Source organism: Candoia aspera, chromosome 1 (assembly GCF_035149785.1).
Source record: "Candoia aspera isolate rCanAsp1 chromosome 1, rCanAsp1.hap2, whole genome shotgun sequence".
NCBI lineage: Eukaryota > Metazoa > Chordata > Lepidosauria > Squamata > Boidae > Candoia > Candoia aspera.
This window is the reverse complement of record NC_086153.1, coordinates 21607969-21633442: the sequence shown is the minus strand read 5'-3', so window position 1 is coordinate 21633442 and position 25474 is coordinate 21607969. Positions and strand designations below refer to the sequence as shown.

The window sequence follows — 25474 nt, the reverse complement described above, 5'->3', positions numbered from 1 at the left end:
GTGAGATCTCCAGTGGCCTGAAGTTATTATTTGGCCCAAGTGCTACTCCAAGTAGAAGTTGTGCCAGAGCTTTTGCCTGAAAGAGTTTGATGGCAGCAGATAACAGAGAACTATCTCCTAGTGTATGATGGAATCACACAATGGCTGAGGTACTCCTTGTGTAAGATGGGCAACCTAAGTTGCACAAGTGACCCTCCTCGCTTTAAATACAACCCCAAGGTATTTGAAGGTGTTCAATTGTACAGATAGTCCACCTATGGGCCATGAGTCTTTTAAAGAAGACCATTTTCTTGGGATTTTTTGGTAATTGATCACCATTCCTCTTGGCAATGTTCAGCCAAGGCAGTAATTGCCCTCTTTAGACCTGCCTCAGTTACTGATAGAATAACATCATCATTTCCATATAGCAGAATTGGGAGATGTCTGTTTGCCAATTTACGGGCATAAATGCCTATGGTTTTTAATAACTGGATCGAAGAATATAGATGTTGAACAGTTGGGGCAAGTATACAGCACTTTAAAGCTAACTGGAGAAGAGTCCTGCTGATCCGCAAGGAAGATTCTCTCATGCTGTCTAACTATGAGCAGAAGTCATTTATCAATTGTTGAGTTATTCAGTTATTTATTCAATAATAAACTGCAATACTGAATCAGAAGCCACCCAGAAATCAATAAAGGTGCACACAAGTGATCCATGGAGCTAAATACATTACAATTTTTTTCAGCTAAGTCTAAAACCAACTGGTCTACCTGATCTAAAACCAGCTTTGTCAAAAACCAATTTGCTCTTCCTTTAGGATGTTATGTAGGATAATCCAGTCCTCCAACACTGTAGCTGGAGCATGGCATCATTTTACTAGTGATATCATGGATATCCTCTGGCCACTATTTAGTTCTCCCTTTTCTGCAGAGCTGTGTCAGTTTGTCCTTTTATGGGAAAAAAAGGTCTCTGTTAATGTAGTTCTTGCTGGAGGGAGAGAGGTCTGCAGTAGCATCCATGTGCATGAGAACCCAAATACTGCTGTGGATTTTAGATCCTTTGGTCCAAGCACCTTCCAGAATTGGCCCCTCTCCCAACTCTTCTAGCAGACAACAGCTACCATGTATGAGCTGCAGAAATCTGGATGATTGATGGATGGCATCCGAGTTTTCCGTATTATTTTACTGCCATCCAGTAATTGTCCAGGTGTTTGCAGACCAGCTACAATAGCCCTAACTCTGTGCACTTCAAAGTGCAGTCCTTTTCCTACAGATTATTCCTTTTTCTATTTTCTGGGTGAAAGTCTTACAACCTTCGGTTCTAGCAGTTTCTTGCTTGCAAGAGCCACCTCAGTCTGCAGCCCTCTTGCAGAGCTCTTCTTGACTAAAGTAAGAGTTTTGGCTGACTTGCATGAGAACTGTGCGTGCTGCTCCCTCCAGACTCTTGGCAATACTGTCCCTTCATGCCAAATGAAGCAGCTCAATTATAGAGCTTCAAAAAGGAACCAGACTTGCCAAAGATGGAATCATAATTCTGAGTTACTTAAAACAATTTTATTTGTCGTATGGCAGCACATCATACATATTACAAATATATTATATTTTAAAAAATGGGAATATAAAAAGGTACATAAAAATTTATAACTAAAAACAAACATTAAGATTACAAATGCAGTCTTTTGCAGCATCAGTTGCCATCAGGAAATCAGCGAAGTTCCTGTCCTAGGCGCTAGTCACACATTCTTGTATTATGCATTTAACAGTTTGCCTGTCAGCCCCCACAGTCACACCTTGGAGATGGTATCTTACCCCATTTATATAGGGAATCTGCACACCTGCCATGATTAGTGCACACGCTATTGAAAAAGGAATCTTACAATGAAGAAGTTCTACAATTATAGTTTCTTACCAAAAAGGAAAGCCCCCTAAGAGAAGAGGGGGATTACCTCAAATGGTAGAGCGTTCGCTTAGCATGCGAGAGGTAGCGGGATCGATGCCCGCATCCTCCAATTTCAATTTTAATGCTGCCCTTTCATTCTTAAAGGGAAGACCCCCCTCCCTTGCCTCAAGTTCTGGCGGTTTGAGGCAATGTCTTACGCTTGTTAATCGGGTAATTCCTTTTTACTGCGGTTTTCTACGGTCCTTCAATCCTATTCCCAAACGGACTCGGTCTTCAAGGGCGAGGAGGGTCGGAGGGCTATGGAAAATCAGCTCTACAACACATCCGGCGCATCGAACAGGAGTGATTCCACGACCGACCAACTTTTCCCAAGTTAAGGGAAGTAGGATCGCCGCCCGAGGCAAGCTTAAAAGCTAAACGAACTGAGTCGAGATTTGCCTCGCTTCGAAATCTTCCGCGTGCGATCCAGGAGGCAAATCATTCAGGGCTTGTTCCTGCTAAAGCCAAAAACTCGCTCTGGCGCTGCCTTTAGGCCTTTCCGAGTGGAGCGGAAGGCGCTCTCTTGCGTTCCTGGAAACGACGTGGAATATGACACCGCGCACCACCGACTGACTGCAAGGAAGTCGGATGCAGCCGAGCCCCTGCGAGGAACAACCGAACGCAAAGGCTGCGACGAGGGCGCCTTTCGCTCTCCTTCCGCTCTTCCAGCGCTGCGGGTGTGGCCGACGACGCGTTTGGCCTGCCTTTCATGTGGCCCCAACCGCTGAAATACTTTTGACTCAACTTGCGTTGTGTTCCCTTCTGCGCAGCGCTGTCCGTGCGGCTAGGAATGGCGGAAATTCCCTTCCAACATCGTGCCCCAGCGAGCCCCGCTCCTCCGGCCTTCCTGTACGCCACCCCCAAGCTAGAACTAAGGCTACGTACCCCTAGCCACGCCCACCCGTGAGATTCTTCCTCTTCACCTACGGCTTCAGGTCACGTACTTCGCAACGAGAACGAGTTAATCGGCGGAGCTCCCGCCCCGTCGGCTACCATAGCAACTAAACAGGCATGTCACCATGGAAGGGACGCGGCTAGCCAATGGTGCATCGTGTTGCTATGGAGAGGGACTGCTCCTGCAAAAGAAGCGTAGCCAATGATAAAAAACGTTGTTGTTGCCTGGGCAACCGGCCGAAGGTAGGGCTGGCCTGGCCCGGTGCCCCTGGCGGCGGCGACGGGACCAGGTTGGTCGATTTGAGGGGAGAAGGGAGGAGAGTGGGCCGCGCTGGGGCGATAGCTGCATCCGTTTTATTCCCTCGTTCTCACATGCGCGTGTCCAATATAGAGAGTTAAGAAGTAGGAGTTTATGGACCTTCCCTTCATTACCTCTCCATCGAAGCTTCCGGTCCAGAAAAGGGTTCGGAAAGAATAAAGGGGGCAGTGAAAGAACCGCCCTGCTGCGTCTACCTGTCTGACTTCTAATTCCATGTGGCAGGCGGCCCCTACAAATGGGAATGAAATGGAGGGGGCCTGACGCTCAGGTACCCACTGAGCTATTAGGCAAAAGATAGTCACAGTCCTACGGATTAATCCATGCCTCCTAGCACTGTGACTAAAAAACATGCTCAGACCTTTATGGTTTTGATGCCTTTCACTCCACATTTTCTACTGTATAAAGATCCTTTCAGGAAGGGCATGTCCAGATAGAAGCACAATAGCAGCAGCCTCCCACTCATTTCTCTCAGTAAATAGTATTCAGTAATATTGTGCTTGGTTTGCACAACTAATCAGTTACATTATGGCTTGATACAAGGAGTGAACCTAGCCTTGATATTATTCAAACTGCACTATGCTTTATTGCATACCATGTTGTGTGAACCCAAGTTAAACATACCTTAGCATGTGTGACTCAGCCTGGCTGGGGTCCTGGACAGAATATATAGCCACCATGATTAGTATGTCAACAATTCTAGTATTTTTAATTTTATGTATGTATTTGTTAGTTTTACACCTGCTTTTCATTTGAAAGCTTAAGGTGATACACATAGCATTTTCCCCCCTTAATTTCCCCCCCACAGTAACCCAGTGAGGTTAGGCTGAAAGATTGTGACTGCCCAAAGTCACCCATTGTCTTCCCAAGTGCCAGTCCAACGCCTTCATCACCACATCCCATTGGATCTCTTTTATGAAAGAGTGAGAAAAATGTCTAAGAACATTTTCTAAAACTCTACTGCGTTCCCCTTATTTGGCTTTTTTTTTTTAACGAAACCCCTCCCCTCCAAATGTTGTAATCTTTCCTGAATACATTTGCTTTAGTCTGTTAGGTTTATGTTGCCTTTTACTCCATATGTTCCACTGTATAAACATCCATTCAGGCATGGCATGTCTAAAATGACCTGAACTCTCCAAGTATTTCCATTATTTTTTTGTTACATTTGTGTCCCCCCTTCCCCAATCCATTAAAAATGCAGATTCTGTATGTGAGTACTCTGTAGATCTATGTAAAGTTAGTAATCTGGCACTTTTCTTCATTTCTATTCAATACATTCCTGGTGTACAATGTATCTTTTAACTCCAGTGTACATTGAGATTATTTTAACTGAGCTGTTCACAAAAAACCTCTTTCTTTATGATTCATTACAAATTCAGAACCCAATGATATGTATGTAGATTTAGGATTTTTTTGCCTCTAGGCAAATACTTTAAAACTGTTTTTAAATTTATTGTACATCATCTTGGTGGGTTTTATAAAAACATACTGTAAATATTAAAATAATCAGTTTAAATACTCATTCACTTAGTGCAACTAAATCAAAGTTTTCTTTGGTGTCTGCTTCCATTTTACACTCATAATTTTCAAATTAAGCCATATCACTATTCATCCCTAGCTCTTGATTATTAACTGGACTGATATAGACCTTTGGGAATCATAGTCCTTTATCACCTCCCTGTTGGTTATGGTAATATATCATATATCTGGTTGAACATGGTCATGGTAATATATCATGTATCTGGTTGAACAGAAGACTCTTACAGGGCAGGACAGCAGTAAGGAAAATTCTGCACATAGAGATGTTTGACTGACCATGGCCCTCTTCCCAAATAACTTTGATTTTAAGGCCAGCAGCGTATAAAGGGAGCTGGAGCCTGACAGCCAGTTAAATCAAGTAGTATAACCTGTACCAGTCCAATTCCTGCTGCTTGGGGACAGCTATGTCTCAAGTAGGATATCCTTTTTTTGTAAATGCCTGCAGACATTTGGATTATATTCAAGCTGCTGAAATCCGACATCTTTCCAAAGTCAGGTTTGGTGCCAACTTTCAATACTAGGTTTGACAAAAAAGATGTAGGTAGTCTGGATTGAATGAGAAAATGTTAAATGTTTCCACATCAAGGAGTTTGAATGATGTTTTTATAGGAACTTCAGAAGAAAGAGGTTTTGTGGCCCAGTAGTTTGTTTTTATAAACGTGTGCTTAGTAGGTAATGACTGAGGAGTTTTTTTGTGTGTGTTCTTATCAGTATGATACAATACAAATCTCCAGGCTTCTGTATTAATTTATATTGCAGGCAAAAAGGATAGTTTTTTTTTCCTGTGCATTTCTTATTATTCGGTAAGGAATCAATGTATTGCTCATTTTTATATACATGAATTATCCCAAGTAGCCTATTCAGTAAGTCAGAAGTAGAGAAAGAGGATGGAGGTTGGCATTAGCAAGACCAGAAATGCCTTTGTATTCTGTTGTTGATCTACTCTCAAGTTACACTGTTTACTCAAGAAATAAGTAAGGAATTTTAGGTAAAAATGTGGCCATTCCATTTTGCTTTGTAGGAGATACTTCAGGCAACGCACTGTAGGAGGATGAAACCACTCTGGTCACCGAGATTACGATGGAAATACGCTGTGGTGGCCTCTTGTTCAGCTCCAAATTTGACTCTGGGAATTTGGCTCATGTTGAGAAGGTGGAACACCAGGAAGGTGATGGTGACAACAGCGTGAATGGCAGTGGCAGCATCAATATTTCCGCTTCATCAGTAGTGTTTGGCAGCTCCCTCCCCACTGCAGACTACGAATTCAATGTGTGGACCAAGCCAGATTGTGGTGACACAGAATATGAGAATGGGAACAGGTAAAAGGAGCATCGAAACAACATCAAGCTTTGTGTTGTATCTGCTGATTGTAGGAATGGAGCTGTCAAGGAAGCCATTCCTAACCCATTTTATCTCACAAGCTTTCTATCCTTTTCTATTTAGTAATGGCAGAGTTGAAACTATCCTCTGAGATCATTACTTTAGAAGCCTATTCTGAACAGAGACCAGAAGTTATCACTTTTAAATTTATTTATTTATTTATCATATTTTTATCACCGCCCATCTCCCCCACATGGGGGACCCTGGGTGGTTCACAATAAAACAATTTAAAATTCAATAAAAGCATAAATAATATCAGTAATCGATAAATACGTAAAATACCGTCAAATCCAAGTAATGGCAGATCTAATTCAGCCCATAAGGCAATAAGACCGGTCCGAGACAGGACTAGGGAACCAGCCAGCCCCAAGAATGGCTCTTCCTCTCCCCACTCCAAGCATGGTGGCAAAACCAGGTCTTCAATTGTTTTCTGAAGTCCAGGAGGGAGGAGGCTAACCTCACTTCCGGGGGAAGGAAGTTCCAAAGGGCGGGAGCTTCTGCAGAGAAGGCCTGCCTCCTGGACCCCGCCAGATGGAATTCCCTAACAGACAGGGTCTGCAGCATGCCCTCTCTGCATGACAGATGATAGATGACAATATTTATATATTGTCATCTATCATCTATGACAAAAACCTATTCCAAGGGAGTCACAATTTAAAACAGGCCCAGGAAAATACAGGAGAAAAGGGAAATACAGGCTTGATAGACAGGGAAAGAATATGAATTTCAATTGGACATAATTCATTCTTTTAACAGAAAAGGAATGAAGGTCAACTGTGAAAAGATATAAAGCCCATGACAGTTCTCAATTCCAAATGTGCCTGGTCTTTCTGGGCAGAAATGCTTCTGGAGTCTGAGGTGTATCAGCTGATGGGTAGCTATTGTCTGACCCTCCTCTGTCTTTCCCCTGTCTTCTTTCTTCCCCAGATCCTGGTTTTACTTTAGTGTGAGGGGAGGAATGCCTGGCAAGTTGATCAAGATTCATATTGTGAACATGAACAAGCAGACCAAACTTTATTCACAGGGGATGACACCCTTAGTCAAGACAGTACCTATCAGGCCCCGTTGGGAACGCATCCGTGAGCGGCCTGCCTTTGAGGTATCTGCATAACATGTACTTTGGGGAAGGATGTGCTGAGGTTGGTGTGCTGAGGTTGGGCTTAAGTGTACTATTCTGTCCCAATAGCCTCCAGAAGCAACATAGAACATGAACATGACTTTCTTAACTGTGGAGGTGGATGGAAAAGTAGGTTTATTTGAGCCGCAGCCAGCTTGGGACTTCATATAAGAGGATTGGCAAGGGCAGTATCTAGTCATCAGAAAAGGGAGCCTTGAGTGCTGACTGAGATGTCCAGAGATTATCTGCTTTGTGCTTCTACTGGACTGTTTCTTCCATGGTCCAAAGAATTGGAATACGCTAATTTATTCTCCCCCTCTCCCACCTACCCCAGGATCCAATATCAGCTTGGTTTAATTTCAGGCTGTTGAGTCACATATACATGGTTATATGCTTCTTCTTACTGCTTAACGATATAAGAAAATGCATGTGTGCTTGCACTGTCCAAAAGAAAGAACTGAAGAACTGAGTCTGCATAACACAGTTTTTCTAGATTCTTGTTTTAACATCATGGAACAAATTACATTTTTAGACTCATTTGTCTAAAATGTCACAATAGGTAGGTTGTGTTGTGGCTTTAAAGATAATAAAGGCAGTGATATATCTGGCACAACTGAACTTCTGATCCAGGTAATAACTAAAAAACTAAGGGTCTTGTGCAAACCAGAGTTGCAGCAGGCTGGGAAGAGCCTAGTGGCTGTTTGTGTGCTTAGTTTGTAATGCTTCAGCTTGTACTGGAGATCACGCTTGGGCATTTTCACTCATGCAGATGGCGGAGACTCAGTTTGTCCTGTCTTTTGTGCACCGATTCCTGGATTGTCGAGGAGCCACCACATACTTTGCCTTCTGCTATCCCTTCTCATACACAGAATGCCAAGATATGCTGGCACAGCTGGATGCCCACTTTGCAGAGTGCAGACATCTCTCTCCTAGCAGGTAACTCTAGTTACTGATATGTTGCCACCATTCCCTTCCTAGCAAGTCTTGTGTCTTGTAGAATCAGCTAGGAGAAATACTTTGTATATTAAGCACATATACAAATGATTGTTGACTTGGAGTTACCTTTATGGTGTGAGTGAACAATGAGGAAGAATTAAGGAACCATTTGGGAACAGAGTGGGTAACATTGTTCTGCTCAGACTGGGTCTTGGTGATGTTAAAGGCTTCCTCTGTGATAGTGCCAGGGCTTGATCACCCAACGTAGGTTTGGGGATGGTTGAGCAAAATCTTCCACCTCATATTAGTTCACTGTTGTGGATTTCTAGTATGCGTGCGGATGGATCCTCTGCCCAAGGCAAGAGAGTCCAGATCTGTTATAGGTTCTGTTTTAGGTGTTGAGCCAGTCAGTCATATCTCTTAGGTCTTGTGTCTGAAGGCAGTTCCAACAGTGCTGTACAAATTGAATAAACAGCTGGATACCCAATTCTGAGCCTTTTGAATTCCTATTTCCTGTCCATTATCACAAAAGAACTCTATTATAATAATTCTCCTTACACCCAAAACCTAAACCCAGTTAGATACAGGGATTCATGGGATACTGAGAATAATTGATACAAAATATCAGAAATGGACATTGCCTTATAATACATATAACCTCAGTGTCCCTTGGCTTGGAATGCCCTTGCTCTCTTCTTATTCAGATCTCAAGAAGAACCACAAAGTGCCACCTGGAAAGGTGTATGTACAGTATGCTTCTAGTTAATCTAGTCATTTCCCTGGTTAATTAAAGGTGTTTTTCTGCTCATATGAACGTCAAGTGCCTTCTCCTGAAGCCCATCAATGCTGTCTGCAGCTTGGTGTTAGTTACAGTGACTGGGAAATGTTCTATAAGATTTCAGACAGATTTTTCCAGTCCTGTTGGAGTTGCCAAGGCTTTATTGTGGCATCTTCTTTATGCAAAACATCTGCTCTATCAGTGACTTACAATCCTGCCCCTGAATCACCATTTAAGAACTTTTTAAGCCTTGAAGACATCTCATGGCTTGGGTCCTCGGTGTTAAGAGTCCTGGTCTATTATTATAAAAGGCAGTTATAGTAGCAGGGCCATCTCTTCTCTAGATACAGTGCAGGCTCTAGTCAGCTTTAATGAAGTTTTATTACTGAAAAAACATGGCAGAACAAATTCATCTGCAATTATTAGCTGTGTACATGCAACACCTTCAACCAGGCCAGCTAAAGAGCTAGTGGTTGCATTTGTACATCATGCTAAACTTATTTCATTTTCATTTGTTTATTGCTAACCCAGCCCATTTGGTTTAGTTTATTACTCAGTTTATCCTGCAAACCCAGAAAATGGGTTAACTCAGTGACCAAATTAAATGTGTCATGAGAGCCCAGCCCCAGAATATCTATGCAAAATTGTGCCCTTGGTGCAAGAAGCCTCTTCTTAGAATGCCTTCTTTCTTCTCAGACAGATTGGGTTTTCTGCTACATATTGGCTCCTCTCCCATCTTTGTACTAAGGAATGGTTGCAAAATGTGTTTTACAACTTTTTCCCAAAGAGATCCATTTTGGCCCCTTCTCCTCTTCTTGGCATTAAAGAGTATTTGTTCCAAGACATATTGCTTGAGAAGAGTATTCTTCTTCTCTGTTTTTATCTGTATTAATTTCTATTGTGATCATCTTCCCCTCTGTTGCTTGTTACGTCAAGATAGCTTCCTTATATTTTTACTGCTTCATTTTCTGTAAGATAATTTGGATACTTTTAAATAAAGAACAGATATAAATATTCTAAAATAAATACATGACAGCCAGGGATTCTCCTGGAGCATGACAAGATTGTATTCTTACTGGTTACTTATTCTTTCTCATCCATTGCTGTCTCCTATGGCTGGTGTACTTGCTGCTATGTTAATGATAAAAAAGCCAAAATAGCCTTTTTGGGTCCAGCTAAAAGTCTCTGTGATCCAACACTAGTTCTCCAGAGAAGGGGGTGGAGAAAATGGGTTATCTGAATGGGAAGAAATTTCTTACCATATTAACCCTATTCTTTCCAACACATTTTGATAAAATTCTTGCATTGTGCTTGGTTTTTCTTACTTCCCTGTCCCTTTGGAATTAGCTGGGCTTGTTTATTCAAAGAGGCTGGGATGATAAGGTTGAATTAATGAAGAGGACTTGGCTGGGGGAATGGTCTGGAGAAGTGGAAAAGAGAAACTTAGCCAGACCCTTCTTTGCCCATCTAAACTAGTGTCCAACACTGTAGCACAATTAGTCGGAGGGCAGGCGCAGACTCTAGAAAAGCTGAGGGGAAGCCGCGTCCCACCACTCACAGAACAAGAAAGTACCCTAGAGGAGGACGTGCAAAAGGGAAAAAGGCGGCGGCCCCACCCAGGGGAACACCGTAAGTGATTGCTTTGATTCCCTTGCCAGGCCCAGGTGGTCCTGAGTGGGAGGTAACGGATGGGCAAGGTTCTTCATTGGGCCCCAAGGCTGCCTTTGTGAAATAATTTGATACGCTGTGGGAGAATTTTTAAAGATCTAAATGGCCAGTTTTCTCCCTCCCTCATCTCTTTTGGAAATAACCTTATCTCAAGATGAGGGCTTGTAGAAAGACTGAGGCCAGCAGGAAATCCCTCTGCCCTTCTACTTCATAACAGTTTGCAGAACATCCACTCAGGGAGTAGAAGACTGCGTGAATGGCTCTTTATTGCACAAGGAGAACAGGTTGGGCCAGACAGCTAAAAAGGTTCCACTTGAGTGTTGGAATGGGTGTTGGATCAAAGTCCAACAAAGATGGGGAATGAAAACTGGCAACAGAAAGAATTCTCTAGAGGTTCCTTCCTCTCTCTTCCAAAGTAAAACCCTTAAAAGAAGATTATTTGTGGGGAGTTCCTTCTGGCCTTGTGTGAAGTAGTTTGTTGGGGAGGAAAGCAGAAGTCAGTATGAGGTTACTTAGAACTAAAGGGTGGTGCTCTTGCAGTAAGTTAGAAACTACACTACATTGAAATGGCCTGCCTATTCTTTTAATCTCCAGCTATCTGGATGCCATCTATTATCATCGGGAATTGTTGTGCTATTCCCTGGATAAACTGCGTGTGGACTTGCTCACCATCACATCATGTCATGGCATGCAGGAGGAGCGGGAGGCTCGACTGGAGAAGTTGTTCCCTGATAAGAACACACCCCGACCACACTGCTTTGTGGGAAAGAGAGTAAGTTAGTTGCTGCATGTGAGATGTAGGCTTAGTTTGTCTTTAAGCTCATCCCTATACTAAATCCAGACGGAGTGATGCAAGGACACTATCGGTAAATGTCCTGCAGACACTTAGGCTTTGGAGGATGGGGCTTGGACAGGAAGAATCTCTGAAAGAGCCAGGGGTCTACAATTGCTATGGATGAGGTGGAAGGCAGTTGTGACTGCCCATTTCTCATTTCAATAGAGGATAAGACAATCAAGTAATGTATGACATTAGCAAGGCATCACATCACTCAAGACAATGTAACTCTCCCCCTTGGTTTAGTTCTTCTTGCCCTAGATTGCCTCTTCCTTAAGTATTCAGTTGAAAAATCTTCTTAGTAGTTGCTGCTTATCTATTTTTCTCTCCCTAGTTTCTATTTCACATTCCTTGTTCTTCTGGTGGTCTGTGACTTTCCACTTGTTCTTAGCAATGCCTGTTTTTGAAAACCATATCCTTCTCAAATGATCTTCCCAATAACTTCAAGCCTTCAACTGTTCATTCATTCATTCATTCATTCCCTTTCGCTTCTCTCTTCCTCTTTTCTAAAAAGGCTTCCTCTTTTCTAGTGATCCTCCGGGCAGGATTTATCTCTTTTTAATTTCTGTGCTATGATACGTAACACTAAAACAGTATATAAATAATCTGATGTCATAAACAGATGGGAAGCAAAAATATTTGCAGGGCCTGCTGTCTTTAGGGAAAGCTAGAAAGCTTTCAATTTTGGAGTAGATCACTGATACCTTTGCATTTCTCCTCTTCCTTCTCCCCTCACCCTGTGCTAGGTATTCTTTCTCAGCAGCAGAGTGCATCCTGGGGAAACGCCTTCTAGCTTTGTTTTCAATGGATTCCTGGAATTCATCTTGAGGGAGGAGGATCCTCGGGCCCAAATGCTGCGGCGTATGTTTGTCTTTAAGCTCATCCCTATGCTAAATCCAGATGGAGTGATGCGAGGACACTATCGGTAAATATCCTGTAGACACGTAGGCTTAAGAGGATGGGACTTGGACAGAAAGAAGCTCTGGTTCCTCAAGTTCCAGATTGCTGATTGTAATCTACACATATTTAGTTTCTACAGCAGATTACTACTGCTTGGAGGCTAAGAAAAAAGCAACAGCCTGAGGCCAATAAGCATGGAGGAGGCTCCTTCCCAGGGTGGATCCTTGTTTCCCCTCTTTGCCCTCCTCCAGTTATGCGGGGATTGTAGGTTCAGATCAAAGATCTTAAATGTACACATGAGATCTATTGGGTTTATCAAGCAATGTCCACTCCTTGCTCTCAAAACAACAGCCATCAGTCCAAATCTCAGCCTGTGAGAAGTAGCCTAGTCAGTAATCTAATGAACAGAAAACAGTGACTAGGATAGTTTGAAACTGATGGTCAGCAATGTCTGTCTCTTTTCACAAATACATTTTAATTGCCTCCTAGCTCCACTGAGATCTGTATGTGGAGAGGGCAAGGGCTGCTTGAATCTCTTAATCTGGAATAAAAATGTATATGGGCAGTCTGTAAATAATGTGGCACCTGGCAGTATTGGCTGCACAAAATGATAACTGCAGTTTCCCTTCCTTCACGAGTGGCAGAATGTCTTTGCTTGATCTGTGCAGTGTTCAAAATCCATAAGAGAGATCTTTGCCCAGTCCCACTCATCATGATTTATTCTGCTTCCCACAGGACAGATGCCCGTGGTGTTAACTTGAATCGTCAGTATTTGAACCCTGATGCTGAGCTGCATCCTGCTGTGTATGGGGCCAAGGCTGTCATGCTCTATCACCATGTTAACAGCAGGATCCAGCCTGGTTCCCCTGATTGGCGAACCTATGTCCCTCCGCTCAACACAAAGACAGCCAATCAACGTTCTACCCGCAAATGTCCTCATGGTGAAGACACCCCTCTTTCTGAGCTGGAGAAAGCAAACAACCTTCGCAACTGTTCCAGAGATTCCTGTGTCCCCTCATCTCAGGACCCTGAGGCTTCGGAGGTACCAGGAAGCAATGAGCCTGATGTCTGGATCCTTTCAGAAGAACTATTCTCTGAGCACTGTGAGAATAAAGTTGAGAATCCCCCACCACCTGCCCCAGAAACTATCCCACCTCAACAGAGTGGCCTCGCTTACTATGTTGATCTGCATGGACATGCCTCTAAGCGTGGCTGTTTCATGTATGGGAACAACATTTCTGATGAGAACTACCAGGTGAGACCTATATGGCCCCTTTAGCAATGCTCTGGCCAACACAGAGGCAAAATTGGGCTATTGCAGGAAGAATTGCCTATGTATAATCCAGAGGAATAAGGCAGAAAGGGTTAGAGGCAGATAAATAGTCCCATATTTGGCTCCTTCAGGATGAGCTTAGACTTTACTTAAGGATGTTGCAGATGGAGATGAAGTGGGTTCAGGGGACAAGACAAAGAGGCAGTTCCTGTGTGTGGCTATTGTACTCCTCTCTAATTAACTTGTTTGTAGGACTGGGTTTGGAGGGTCATGGAAGACTCAACTGAGATTTTCTGACTAAACATTCCCTTCAAGTGTCCCTCAATCCAAAAGATGATGTCAAAGTCATGTGTGTGTTGGTTCTCTTTTATAAGTTCCAGGCTGATGATGGTTGCTTGATCACAGTGCATAGTCTTCTGAGCATTTCACATACTGTGTTTGTTCTATTCAACTGTTAAACCCGAATCACCAGGAATTACTTTCTCTAGTAGGCTGGGTCTCTATTACTGTTTTCAGTTTTTTTGGCTAGATTGTTGCTTCCCAGCCAGCTGTCTCTGGCAAGAAGCAAAACTGCCTGCTTCTATAGCATGTAGAAATGGGAATAGTTTTGTGTTCCCAGCCTCTTGATTGCTCTTACAGGTTGAAAATATGCTGTTTCCTAAGCTCATCTCCTTGAACTCTGCTCATTTTGATTTCACGGGCTGCAACTTTTCTGAGAAGAATATGTATGCTAAGGACAAGCGGGATGGACAATCAAAGGAGGGCAGTGGGCGTGTGGCCATTTACAAGGCCTCAGGCATCATTCACAGGTACGTGCTTCAGTGGGATCCTGCCTCATTATGATCACAACCATTGGTCTGTAGGTATGTTCCTCTTCTCCCACCTCCAAACCTCCAATATCTGCAAAGATCCTGCCACCTTAAGAATCTGCTAGATCAAACTGAATTTAGAGAGAAGGAATTCCCACAAGTGGAGTGACCCTTGAGAGGATGGGATGTCATTAGGAAATCCTGGCAGCATATGTAGTAACTCCTAGTATCTTGGAGTGAGTTTCACAGCGCTAAATACTTGGCCTCCAGAGGGAGGCAGGGATCTGTATAAATGCTTTTTTTAGCTCTACGGGTTAAACCGCTGAGCTGTCGATCGGAAGGTCGGCGGTTCGAAACCGCGCGGCGGGGTGAGCTCCCGTTGCTCGTCCCAGCTTCTGCACACCAAGCAGTTCGAAAACGTGCAAATGTGAGTAGATTAATTGGTACCGCTTCGGCGGGAAGGTAACGGCGTTCCGTGAGTCATGCTGGCCACATGACCCGGAAGTGTCCTATGGACAACGCCGGCTCCAAGGCTTTGAAACGGAGATGAGCACCGCCCCCTAGAGTCGGACACGACTGGACTTTACGTCAAGGGAAACCTTTACCTTTACCTTTTTAACAAAATATGACAGGAATCCATATTTGAGCAGAGGCATAGATTATTGCTTAGGATGATTACATGCTGATCATTTTGGTGCTGCTGACATATCTCTTTTTGATCTAGGAATAACATGAGGCCAAGATCTTTTCATTAGCATTATGGTCTGATACAGTGTGGCTGGGGAATTCTGGGAGTTGAAGTCTACATGTCTTAAAGTTGCCAAGTTTGAAACACATTGGTCTGATACGTATGTAACAAACGGGGATGAACAACCTAAACCTCACTGACAGACTCCTTAAAAGTTTCCCTGTAAACGACAGTTATAATAGGCTGCTACCAGTTAGACTGACCTTTCTGATACATTCTAGTCTGTCCAGCTGGGGTGTTCTTAGCTTACCTAGGACCTCTCTCTTCAGCCCAGCTCTGAGAAAACCAGGAGGCAGAGAATTTAACAAATCTCGCATCAAAATCTTGCATCAATGCTGAAATATAAGTGGTAGCTGTGCAGCACTGTGGCCTGGCACATGGGAAAGGTTGAAGTCTAGATATACAAAGGAGCGTATTGGAAAAAAAGGAATACAGAAAAAGAAGGGTAAACAACAACCATATACACAGAACTGCATGAGTACAGTCAGCCTAGCTGAATTAGCTACCAATAATTAACTGTCTGAATCAGGTCTTGGATTTCAGCACATGATTAAAATTCACTGCAAAGAGAATGGTTGAAAAGAAATCATTGGGGCCCCCCTTAAAGGCCTCCTCCTTTTCCTCCTCTGTTTCTTGAATGCTATTCCAGTTGTATAGAATGCAGAGAATAAAAGAAAGCTAGCTTCTTTGGGGAATCACAGAACTGGAAGAGATCTCAAAGGTCATCTAGTTCAATCCACTGCTCTGTGCAGGGAAATTGTTGCTTTTCCTAATCAGATTAAGCAAAATGTTCCATTTCTGATGTCATGATTCTAACCAGTAAACCATAATATTATTTGATGGCTGAATCTGTCTTTTTACCAACGCGTAGTTGAGTGATAAAAACACCAACTATTTTTATCAATCATGCCATTGTATAAAAAAGGTTCTATAGGAACGTCTTTTTGGGAAAAGAAAATATGAACTCAATGTATTAAAACCTTTCAGCATGGGTTGCCTATCAGATATTTTAGATTGTGTCATACCAAAAACGTAAGTATTAGTTCATAATTTGCATTAGTGTTGGTAACCTAACACATTTTCCATCTGTTTTCTAGTTACACACTGGAATGCAATTACAACACAGGACGATCAGTCAATACTGTTCCAGCAGCATGTCATGATAATGGGCGGGCCACTCCTCCTCCTCTCCCAACATTCCCATCCAAATACACTGTGGAGCTGTTTGAGCAGGTATCTCAGGCCACTCCTCCCCCACCCCAGACTCAGTGTTAGGTAAGTCACCATGTTCCAGGGCTTGTGGAAGAGCAGCCTGCACCCAAATGCTGGGAAATAACCTCCTGCCCAGGGGGAAGTGGAGGCAGTGTTTCAAGCACATAAATGCAGGAACTTTCAAAGCTATTTATTTTGTGTGCAAGGGGGATCATTGCTCTATCTTGCTCAAAACCTTCACCCCCCAGCCCTCCATATTCTCATATGATGATTAACTCAGAGGAAAGCATCCATAGCCTTTGGATTGTGGGGCTATAAAGTTGCCCAAATGGCAAATTTCTATGTGGCAAAAATGTTAGGAGTTTCCCAGAATCCAAACATTCCAGGGAGCTGCTGCTGAGGGTGTGTTTTTAGACTCTGGCTCTGCAGATTCAGGAGTAAGTTTGTTTGCTGAATGCCTGCTTGGATGCAAACAAATTGCACATCTCAGACTGGAGTGCAGCCACATGGAAAGTCATTTATCTGGCAGGGACTGATAACCATAAACTCATTGTTAGGGCTCCTCACATACTGGCAGGCCATGGAACGTTGCTCAGATGCTGCGTACAGTCTGGGTCATAACAGCACTAAATCTAGATTGCTCCATGCCGAATGTCCTATCAGAGCTATTTCAGTTTGTGCCCGGTTTTCCTTTTTGACATTATGCAAGCTAGCTGATAAAAATGATTTACTTTGGGATTGTCCATTCTCAGGCAAGCATAACTTTGACTTAAAATTGGGAAGTTTGAGCAATCTCATGCCTTTACCAAGTGGGGAATTGATACACAATTAATGGCTCAAGGATCACACTGCCTGCTAAAGCTGCCTACCCAGTATGTTCGATCTTTTCTCCAAGTTTCTTTGCTTGTGTGTTCCCCTCTAAAACACACAAGCCAAACGTGTGCAGTGTACAAAAGAAATTTGGAATCACGGAATTGGGACACAAATTGATACTGAAAGGGCCTGCCAGGCTGGAGATTGGCTGGCCTTATCTGCAGCTTAATTGATATCAGTGACTGATTGCCTCAGTCTTGTTTTCTCTTCTTAGCTTATCAACATGATATAGGTATAGGAAATACATCTGACTGCCTAGATTTGAGGCCCTTGATAAAGCTCATCACTCTTTATTTGTAGGGGTGCACTTAGCAGCAATTGTTTAAGGTGGGGATCTTTCTGGTTTATTTTTGTTGAATACAGGGGTCCTGCCCTATATTTAAAAACAAGCAAAGAAAAATGTACAAGGCCTCACTTTTAACGATCTACTGCCATCCTCCATATTCAGGTTGGAAGGGCCTTGGCAGTCGCAGCATTGGATATGGCGGAATGCAACCCCTGGCCTCGGATTGTCCTCTCTGAGCACAGTTGCCTTAGCAATCTGCGTGCCTGGATGCTGAAACATGTGCGCAGCATGAGGGGAATGGCAGGCTACTCCAAGAGGAAGGGCACCAAAACCCCACCCAAGGGGGGCAAGTATGTAACCAGATGGGGCACGTAGGTTCAACAAGAAAAGCAAAGTTTGTAGGTAATGCAGCTAGGACAGGAAAAGGACTATCTGCAGGAATCCAGGACTGCCTTCCACAAATCTTTCCCTGACCTTGGGCATGGACTTTCTTGCTCCCTTGCTGCAGTCTCTTTATTTGCAGCTTTGCTGCATAGTAAGTATAGCTGCCAGCAGCAAGTATCTGTTCTGAAGGATTATTATACCCCTCCCTTGCTTTACATTCAATTAGTCCTAATAGTAGAGAGAACAGAATCTTTCTCCCTGTAGATTATGTTGTCATAGAAGCTTTTTTAAAAAAATTAGTCTTTGAGAGAAGAGGCTGATTGTAGCATTTGAAACCGCACATATCACCCTGCAGTTCTGATCCTTCTCATGAGCAGCAGAACAAAAGAAAGATTAATATTCCAAAAAGGGGACCTGAGGATTTCAGAGAAGGGAGCCAAGGGAAAAAACGGCACTTTGTTCTAGCGCTATTTTCTTTCATATTGTTTTAGGAGAGGATTATGTATGGTCTGAGAGCCAGTTTGGTGTAGTGGTTAAGGCATCAGGCTAGAAACCAAGGTGAGTTCTAGTCCTGCCTTACGCACAAAGCCAGCTGGGTGACCTTGGGCCTGTCACTTTCTCTCAGCCTTAGGAAGGAGGTAATGGCAAACCACTTCTGAAAAAAACCTTGCCAAGAAAATGTCAGGGACATATCCAGGCAGTCTCCAAGAATCGGACACGACTGAACGGTTTAATATATATATGTGCGTGTATGTGTATATATGTGTATATGTGTGTGTATATGTATATATGTATATACGGTGTATATTATTCCTCTTCTAATACCAACACTGGAGAGAACACTCCAGTACACAATTTTTAGCAACAAAATTAATGGAACTACATGTAAGAAACATGGCAAGTTTACCTGTGTTAACAGATGTTATCAGTTAGCAGATAATATGTTGCTCTATATTTTGTTTTGTGTCTTTGAGTCAATCTTGACTTTTGGTGACTGCCTGGACAAGTCTCTGAATTTCCTTGGCAACATTTTTTGGAAGTGGTTTGCCCTTGCCTTCTTCCTAGGGCTGAGAGAGAGTGACTGGCCCAGTCACCCAGCTGTCTTTGTGCCTAATGTGGGACTAGAACTCATCTCCTAGTTTCTAGCCTGGTGTCTATAACCACTACACCAAACTGGCTTTCCCTGGATATTTTATTTTATTTTTGTTGTTTTGTCTTTGTCATTTTATTTTATTTAGATTTATAAGGCTGCCCATCTTAAAACAACTCTGGGCAGCTCACAACAATAAAACTATAAAAACATACAAAAACTAAAAACCCGGCACCTTGATCAACCTCCCAGGGTGCCCCAACAACCCTCCTTAGGCTCCGCCACTCTACCCCAATGCCTGGGTAAAGAGACAGGTTTTACAGTAATGGCCTTCGGGAAGGTAAGGGAAGGAGGAGGAGGCAAGCAGGAGAGGAATAGGCTTAATTGCAGTTGTATATAAAGACTAAGAAGTTGTGCTTAAGCAGCATGCAAAAGGTTTAAGAAGGACTACCTTAGATTAAGACTTTGTATCTCAGATGCAAAAAAACTTCTTGCAGGGACATCGTGGGAAGAGCTGATTCTGTTCCTTTACATTTTCTCCCAGTGGGATCTCTGCCTCCAGCTCAGAGAATTCTCTCTGCCGAGTCAGGAGTTTCAGCAATGGTAGCATCAATCAACAAGCTACCCCTCAGGTCAAGACTTCACCCAGTTTCACATTCAGCTCCTCTCATCCTACTGCCTCCACAGGGGGCATAGGGCAGAGCCCTCGGAAAGGTGCCTCAAGGGTGCTGGCACTGGTGCGAGGTAAGCTGCCCGACGAATCTGTGCTGGGAGCATTCAGATGGATCTGGGAATGGATGTGCTGCGGAAGGAGGCAGCCTTAAAAGAACATTCTTCCTTCTTAATTTTTTTCATGAAATAAACATACATACAAGAATCTTGCACAAGCTTCCCCTGTGTCAATCCAAGCCCTCTATCTTTCCTTGAACCAAGGGAGACCACGGACTTCAGATGGCCTCTGTGATCAGATGGCCTCTGTGACACTTACGTATAGCCCTGGACAGAGGTGTCACTTGATAGGTGAACTGCTGCCTCATGAGAAAGCTGTAGGAAAATGGAATTCTCCAGCAGGATACTGGGTGTTTGGGAAAAGGTTCTTCTTTCCAACCTCTCCCAAGATACATTCTGTTCCAACCCTCCAGACTGTTGTTTTGTATTAATTGATTACATCCATCTTACTCAGAAACTTTAGGGTAGTGTCTATGGCAATCTATTTTGTCCCCAAATAACTTTTAAACTAAGGGTAAAGTTCATCAAGGGCATTTAGTCATCAAAGATCCAAGTCTGAGTCCTTCAAATGTATCTTTCTAGATATTTACAAAAAATCCATTACATGTGAAACCAGTTAAGATCCAAGATGACCCAGTCAGTGGATGGATACCAGACTCAGGATGGACTCTTCCCTTGGGTGAAAACAAATATTTGAGTGTATAAAGTAGCCTTATTCTGCCTAGCATTGACAGACAATACTATGGTTAGTTTATGGTTCAGTGTATTAAGTGACCCCAGAAAACTGGTTACTTTAGTAACAACAAAATGTGTTACTTCAGTAACAGCGTTAAGTATGTTGTGTGAATGCACCACTATATCAGTTAAACTTTTTTTGGGGAAAGCTTAGACGGCAGGTATTCTGCAGTTGTCCTACTTTTTTGTCATCGTTACTTGCTACTGCTGCTAAAGAAAAAATGTCAACATTCTACAAGTCTTAAGAAGGGAGGAGTCAATTAATGCACGAAGGTCTTAAGTTTTGTGTCTCTCAGCACATGTGGGGGTATCTTCTATAACTGGCTCCCTTTCTCAAGTAACACACTGCTGGCTTTGTAATGCAAGGTGAGGGTGGCCCACAGACTTCCAGACTCAACAGCCTGCAGTACAATATAAGCACCACATGTGGTGGAGGTAGAAGAAATTAACATCCTTGCAAGGATGAAATTTTGTCTTTTTGTCAGCTTCTGAGAAACTAGAGCTTTCCAGCACCACCCTGGGTTATTCTGCCTTGTCCCTGAAAAGATCAGTATAGCCTGTCCAAAGCTTGTACACTTGTCTGGGCATGTGCGCACATACAGACACACACTGCAGCTGTATTTTCCATGGATTGCAGTAGCACCAAGCATGCAATACAGTTCTCCTTCCTGTCACAGTACAACAGTCTATAGTACAATACACTCTGAAGCAAATGGAATTGGCCTTAGTTGAAAAGAAGGTGGTAGAGTCCTCTCATCTTCCCCATTAGCCAATTCCTATGCTAGCGTAGGTAAGCTTCTTTCACTGAGGGATGATGTGTAGGTAATTTCTGTGAAGGAATAAATGGAACCTAAGAGGGATGGTAATACCAAGACCTTTCAGAGCTGGCATTTTGCTTGTCCCTCATCCTACTTAGAACCTCGAGTTCAGGAGAAGAGGCGCCATCAGCAGCAGACCTTGCTACGAGCTGCTGTGAGCAGCATGCAGGCACCCTCTCTCTCTTGCTCTACCAGAACCACCTCTCATCTCCAGCTGGCTCCCAACCTAGGCTCCTGCTCCCTTCCAACTACTATCAACATACCAGGTTTGTATGCCGCTTTGCCTCTCTCTCCCTTTGCCAAAGACTGCCTCTGCAACAGAAACTGAGGGGACTATTGGACAATGTAAGTGTTGTAACAGGTGTTAACCAGTCACTTATTGTTAAGTTGACCTGTTCCTGTCAGGTATCAGTTGCTACCAATATTGCTTGAGTAATTAAAGTATAAGCATAGCTACTCAACCCACAGTGGGCGACAGCGTGAGGATTCAGGGAATTCCTTCTTTCCTTGGACTAATCTCTAGCTATGCTTTTGGTTTCTTGCAAGGTTGGTTGTAAAAAAGTTCTACTGTAACTAAACCTAATTCGGTAGTGGGAGAGATGTTTGACACTGAAGTTGGGACAGTGCAGACCATTCCATTTCCAAGGGCCTATTCATCTTCCTACCCACCCACTTCAGCTGCTTCTATCCAAGAAAAATTCAGGCAGAGAAGGATGTTACTCTTGAGCAGAAGCTGCTGGCTGCTGCTTTCACATGGTCTCTCTGTTACAGTTAAACGAATTAACATTGGACTGTGGTCTTAATGGTGGGTAAAAGCAGCATGCCTTTAAAAGGTTCAGCTATGTGCTGCCAGGATAGGTTTACTTACTCAGCTTGCTCTGTATGGCATTTGGACGAAATATTAGGCTTTTTATCAAATAGATTTTTGCCTATACGATCCAGAATGAGTAATATATGTATTTAAAATTAGTAGCTCAAAATAGTTAAAAATCTTGGAAAACCGTGGAAGGGAAGAAGTAGAGGCAAAAAAAGAGGCTTGTTTGAACCAAATCTACATCAGCTTACAGTCTTAGGTGGCAGTAATATAGAGACAAACAGCAAATTGGATCCAATCAGTTACAGAGGTGTGATAGGCTATACCAAGGACTCGCCCAAGGTTTGTTGAGGGAAAAAACAAGCAAATCATCGATGAATCTCTATTTTTTTTTAATACAGAATTGACTTTTGCATTTATTCTGGTTTGACTGAAATTAAGATTTTAGTCAAATCTACTTCTACCTTCAAGTTTTCTAAGGATTCCTTCCAGAAACTGACTCTTTTTACTGCTCACTGAGGAAGATACAGCATCTCCCAATATCCTGCTCCCATATGTATAGTCATTAATTCTGTGTCATCAAATTTGACACCTGAATAGGATCAAACTTCTGAGAAATCCAGTATCCAGCCTAACAGACTAGATTTTTTTTACATACTTTGCTTTGTAATATTCATAGGCTGTGTTTGCATGATAGACTTTCCCACAACTTAAAACTAATTTATTCAATTTACCCGATTTTCTTTGTTCAAACAATACATCAAACCATAAGCTAATTATATAGGCAGAAATTACATAACATGCCAGGCCAAATGGCAGCTTGCTAGTTTGCGGTTCATGGTGTTTGCCTTGATGTGTCAGAAGGGGGCAGCTGTCCTCATTCCAGCAAGTCTCTGTGGAAACTCATCACAGTCCCTTTGGATCTTGACTGAAGTCTCTGCCCCAAACGACACAGCCAAGCCAGTCTTATCCAGAGGGATCTGCTCTAAGCTCCTTTGCAAACAAACCTCTGAGCTTCTATTGGGGATATTATCCCAACACTGCTAGGTATGGCTAGTCGCACAGGTCCAAACGGGCCAGACAGACAGGAGCAAAATCTGCCGGAGTTTTGGCATTAGCATTGCTTTTTCTGCAACTGGCTGCCAATCAAATCACAACTAAGGCATCAGAGCCTGGGGAGTTCAGCTTAGCTGCAATCTCACAAGCCTGGACTCTTGCATTACCTCCCTTTTGAGCCCTTATTTGCCTTTCTCTCATTGATCACGCAGGATCCAGCTGCAGCGGCCTCCTTACAGCTGCCAAGGCTAGCACAGTAGTAACTGCTCGTCGTGGACTGCCAGCATCAGAGCACATCCCTGAGGAGCTGAAGGCTCCTCCACCTTGTGGCCTAGCGTTGCTGCAGGTAAAGGGCAGTGATTACATTGGTACACAGAGCTTGACTGCCACAGCCAGATGCCATTCTCCTAGGTCGCTAGACTGCTTAGGGCTTTCCCTAGAGTAGAGATCAGTCACTGGGCTGTTAAAGAGTTGTCTGGCATTACCAAGCTTTAGGAAGAATGTGTTGCATGACCCTTCTAGCACTGTGATTTCCTACCATCAAGACTCCCCAAGCCTAAGGAAAAAAATATCACCCTCACCAGTACTATGGTAGCGTAGGGAACATAGACTTTACATCCAATCCGTGTCTTGCCAACACTCTGTCCCAACTGGTTTCTCTTTCTCCATGCAGAACTTTTCAAGACGGCTGAACAATGAAAAACTATCGGAAACTTCTAGGTAATAGTGACTAGAGGGGGACAAATAGTAGTTTTATACGTTGGGGGTGGAAAGAAGAACTGTATGATTTCCCCTTTTGTGCCAAATTACCAGCATGGAAGGACCAGGCTTGGAGGAGCTGCATGTTAGTCATCTGTAAGCTAGAAAGCTAACACCACTCTAGAAATTGTGGTATATACCTAGCGTTGTCCAGCATTCTCTTAGGATTCCTAAGATTTCAGGCTATTACTGGTTGACTGCAATGCACAACTTCCAACCCAGCATTTTCCTTGCAGTCTAGATATACTGGTGCCTCGGCCAAGCCGGATTCCCATACGCAGGAGAACAGCAGGACAAACCCAGCACTTACTCCGATTTCACAGCTGCAGTGATGACTCTTCCCTCAAGGTTTGGAAGTATGCACCCTCGCAGATGCCAGCACAAAGTTCCTTGCCAGGTAGGTTCTCGCAGGGCATTTTGTCCTGCTACCAAGGCTGCCATTTGTCTGTTTTGGACAGTCTGTCAGATTTTCCACACCAGACAGTGGCAACAGATGCAACGTTGTTTCTCTTCCTGCAGAATTTCAGCTGGAAATGCCAGAGCTGACGGTAACGGGTCAGAGGGAAGAATCACTTTTTCTGTGCAACCCTCCCAAAGTTTTGCTGGACGAGGTATGGGGAGGAGGGAGCTCTGCAAAGCCAGCTGCTGCTGCATCCCTTTCCTGCAGCCGCTGCCATCCCCTTGAACCCCTGTCTTGTAGACAGAAGAAGAAGAAGCGCCTTTACCGTTATATAGGCAGTAGCCACCCTCCTTATTGAAACTGTGGGGCAGCATAGCTGCAGTTGACGTCATTAGTCCCCTGAGCGAGCTCTCTCTGTTGCAGCATCTCCCTGGGCGACCAGATTCCCCCCAACTCACCTACCGCAAGATCCTGTCTTTCTGCACTGAGGCCTGACTTGCCAGTGAGGGCACAACAGCTGCGGCCAATGTGCTCCAGCTTCTCAGGTGCCACCACCCTACAGCATGCCAGGAACACGCTGACTACAACTCATCCCTTGGTGTGGAAGAAACCTCTTGAGACCCTTCTTGTTGGCACTTGATGAGTTCCTGATCCAACCACCATCCCCTTCCTCTCCTCTCTCTGCTCTTTTAAACCAAAGCTGCTCTTATAGGACAGCAGCCAGTAGTTCTGGCTTTGAGATTTTCCCAGGAATAAGGACCTCACCTTACATCCTTTCTGTAGCCAGCTACACAAGACATCAAAGGCTTAAGGAAAAATGGGCCCTCTGGCTGTTTCCCAGCAATCCTCATCAAAATTTAGGGGATCCATCTAATTTATGTTCTTTGACTAGGAGGTGCCTTTCAAAAAAAGAAGCAAACTAGGCTAATTGCAAGAAGCTCTGTACGCACATGTGACATTTGGGAAGCATAACAGGACCAGCTCCTCCTGGTCTGACTACAGCCCAGTGCCATGGCCAAGGCCCCTCCTCCAATATTATTTCCACCATTGTACATAGTTGGTTACTGGGTTGGAAGCTATTTTTGAAACAGGTTTGTCTTGTAACATGTTTCTATTAATAAATTTCGTTTGTCAGGAAAAGAAAAAATCCTACTGCTTTTTGAAGTGTGTGCGTATGTAGGTGTAAGAGAGAGTGACAGCTGGAATC

General features: G+C 43.5%; 1 protein-coding gene across 6 annotated transcripts; it reads left to right on the top strand.

The window, feature by feature from the left end:
* The first annotated feature begins 3024 nt into the window (after nucleotides 1-3024).
* AGBL5 (AGBL carboxypeptidase 5) lies at nucleotides 3025-25408 on the top strand. 6 transcript variants are annotated; one of them, XM_063299970.1, is made up of 18 exons: nucleotides 3025-3102; nucleotides 5689-5986; nucleotides 6975-7146; nucleotides 7934-8100; nucleotides 10370-10507; nucleotides 11141-11318; nucleotides 12128-12306; nucleotides 13017-13536; nucleotides 14194-14363; nucleotides 16209-16344; nucleotides 17645-17832; nucleotides 19501-19700; nucleotides 21337-21504; nucleotides 23321-23454; nucleotides 23782-23828; nucleotides 24104-24264; nucleotides 24387-24478; nucleotides 24691-25408. In XM_063299970.1, exons 2-18 carry the CDS (start codon nucleotides 5748-5750, stop codon nucleotides 24760-24762), a joined length of 2961 nt encoding a protein of 986 aa, XP_063156040.1. In that variant the 5' UTR covers nucleotides 3025-3102; nucleotides 5689-5747; the 3' UTR covers nucleotides 24763-25408. The 6 variants fall into 6 exon arrangements, with proteins under 6 accessions (XP_063156040.1, XP_063156035.1, XP_063156027.1 ...); XM_063299965.1 differs by having other exon boundaries at nucleotides 10355-10507; XM_063299957.1 differs by having other exon boundaries at nucleotides 24387-25408.
* The last annotated feature ends 66 nt before the right edge of the window (nucleotides 25409-25474 follow it).

Excerpts from the sequence above, each read along its gene's own strand:
- AGBL5 (XM_063299945.1), top strand. The coding sequence starts at position 5,748 with ATGGAAATACGCTGTGGTGGCCTCTTGTTCAGCTCCAAATTTGACTCT. Across the intron at positions 10,508-11,140 it reads GCCCCACCCAGGGGAACACC|CTATCTGGATGCCATCTATT; the intron begins GTAAGTGATTGC and ends TTTAATCTCCAG. Across the intron at positions 13,537-14,193 it reads TTTCTGATGAGAACTACCAG|GTTGAAAATATGCTGTTTCC; the intron begins GTGAGACCTATA and ends TTGCTCTTACAG.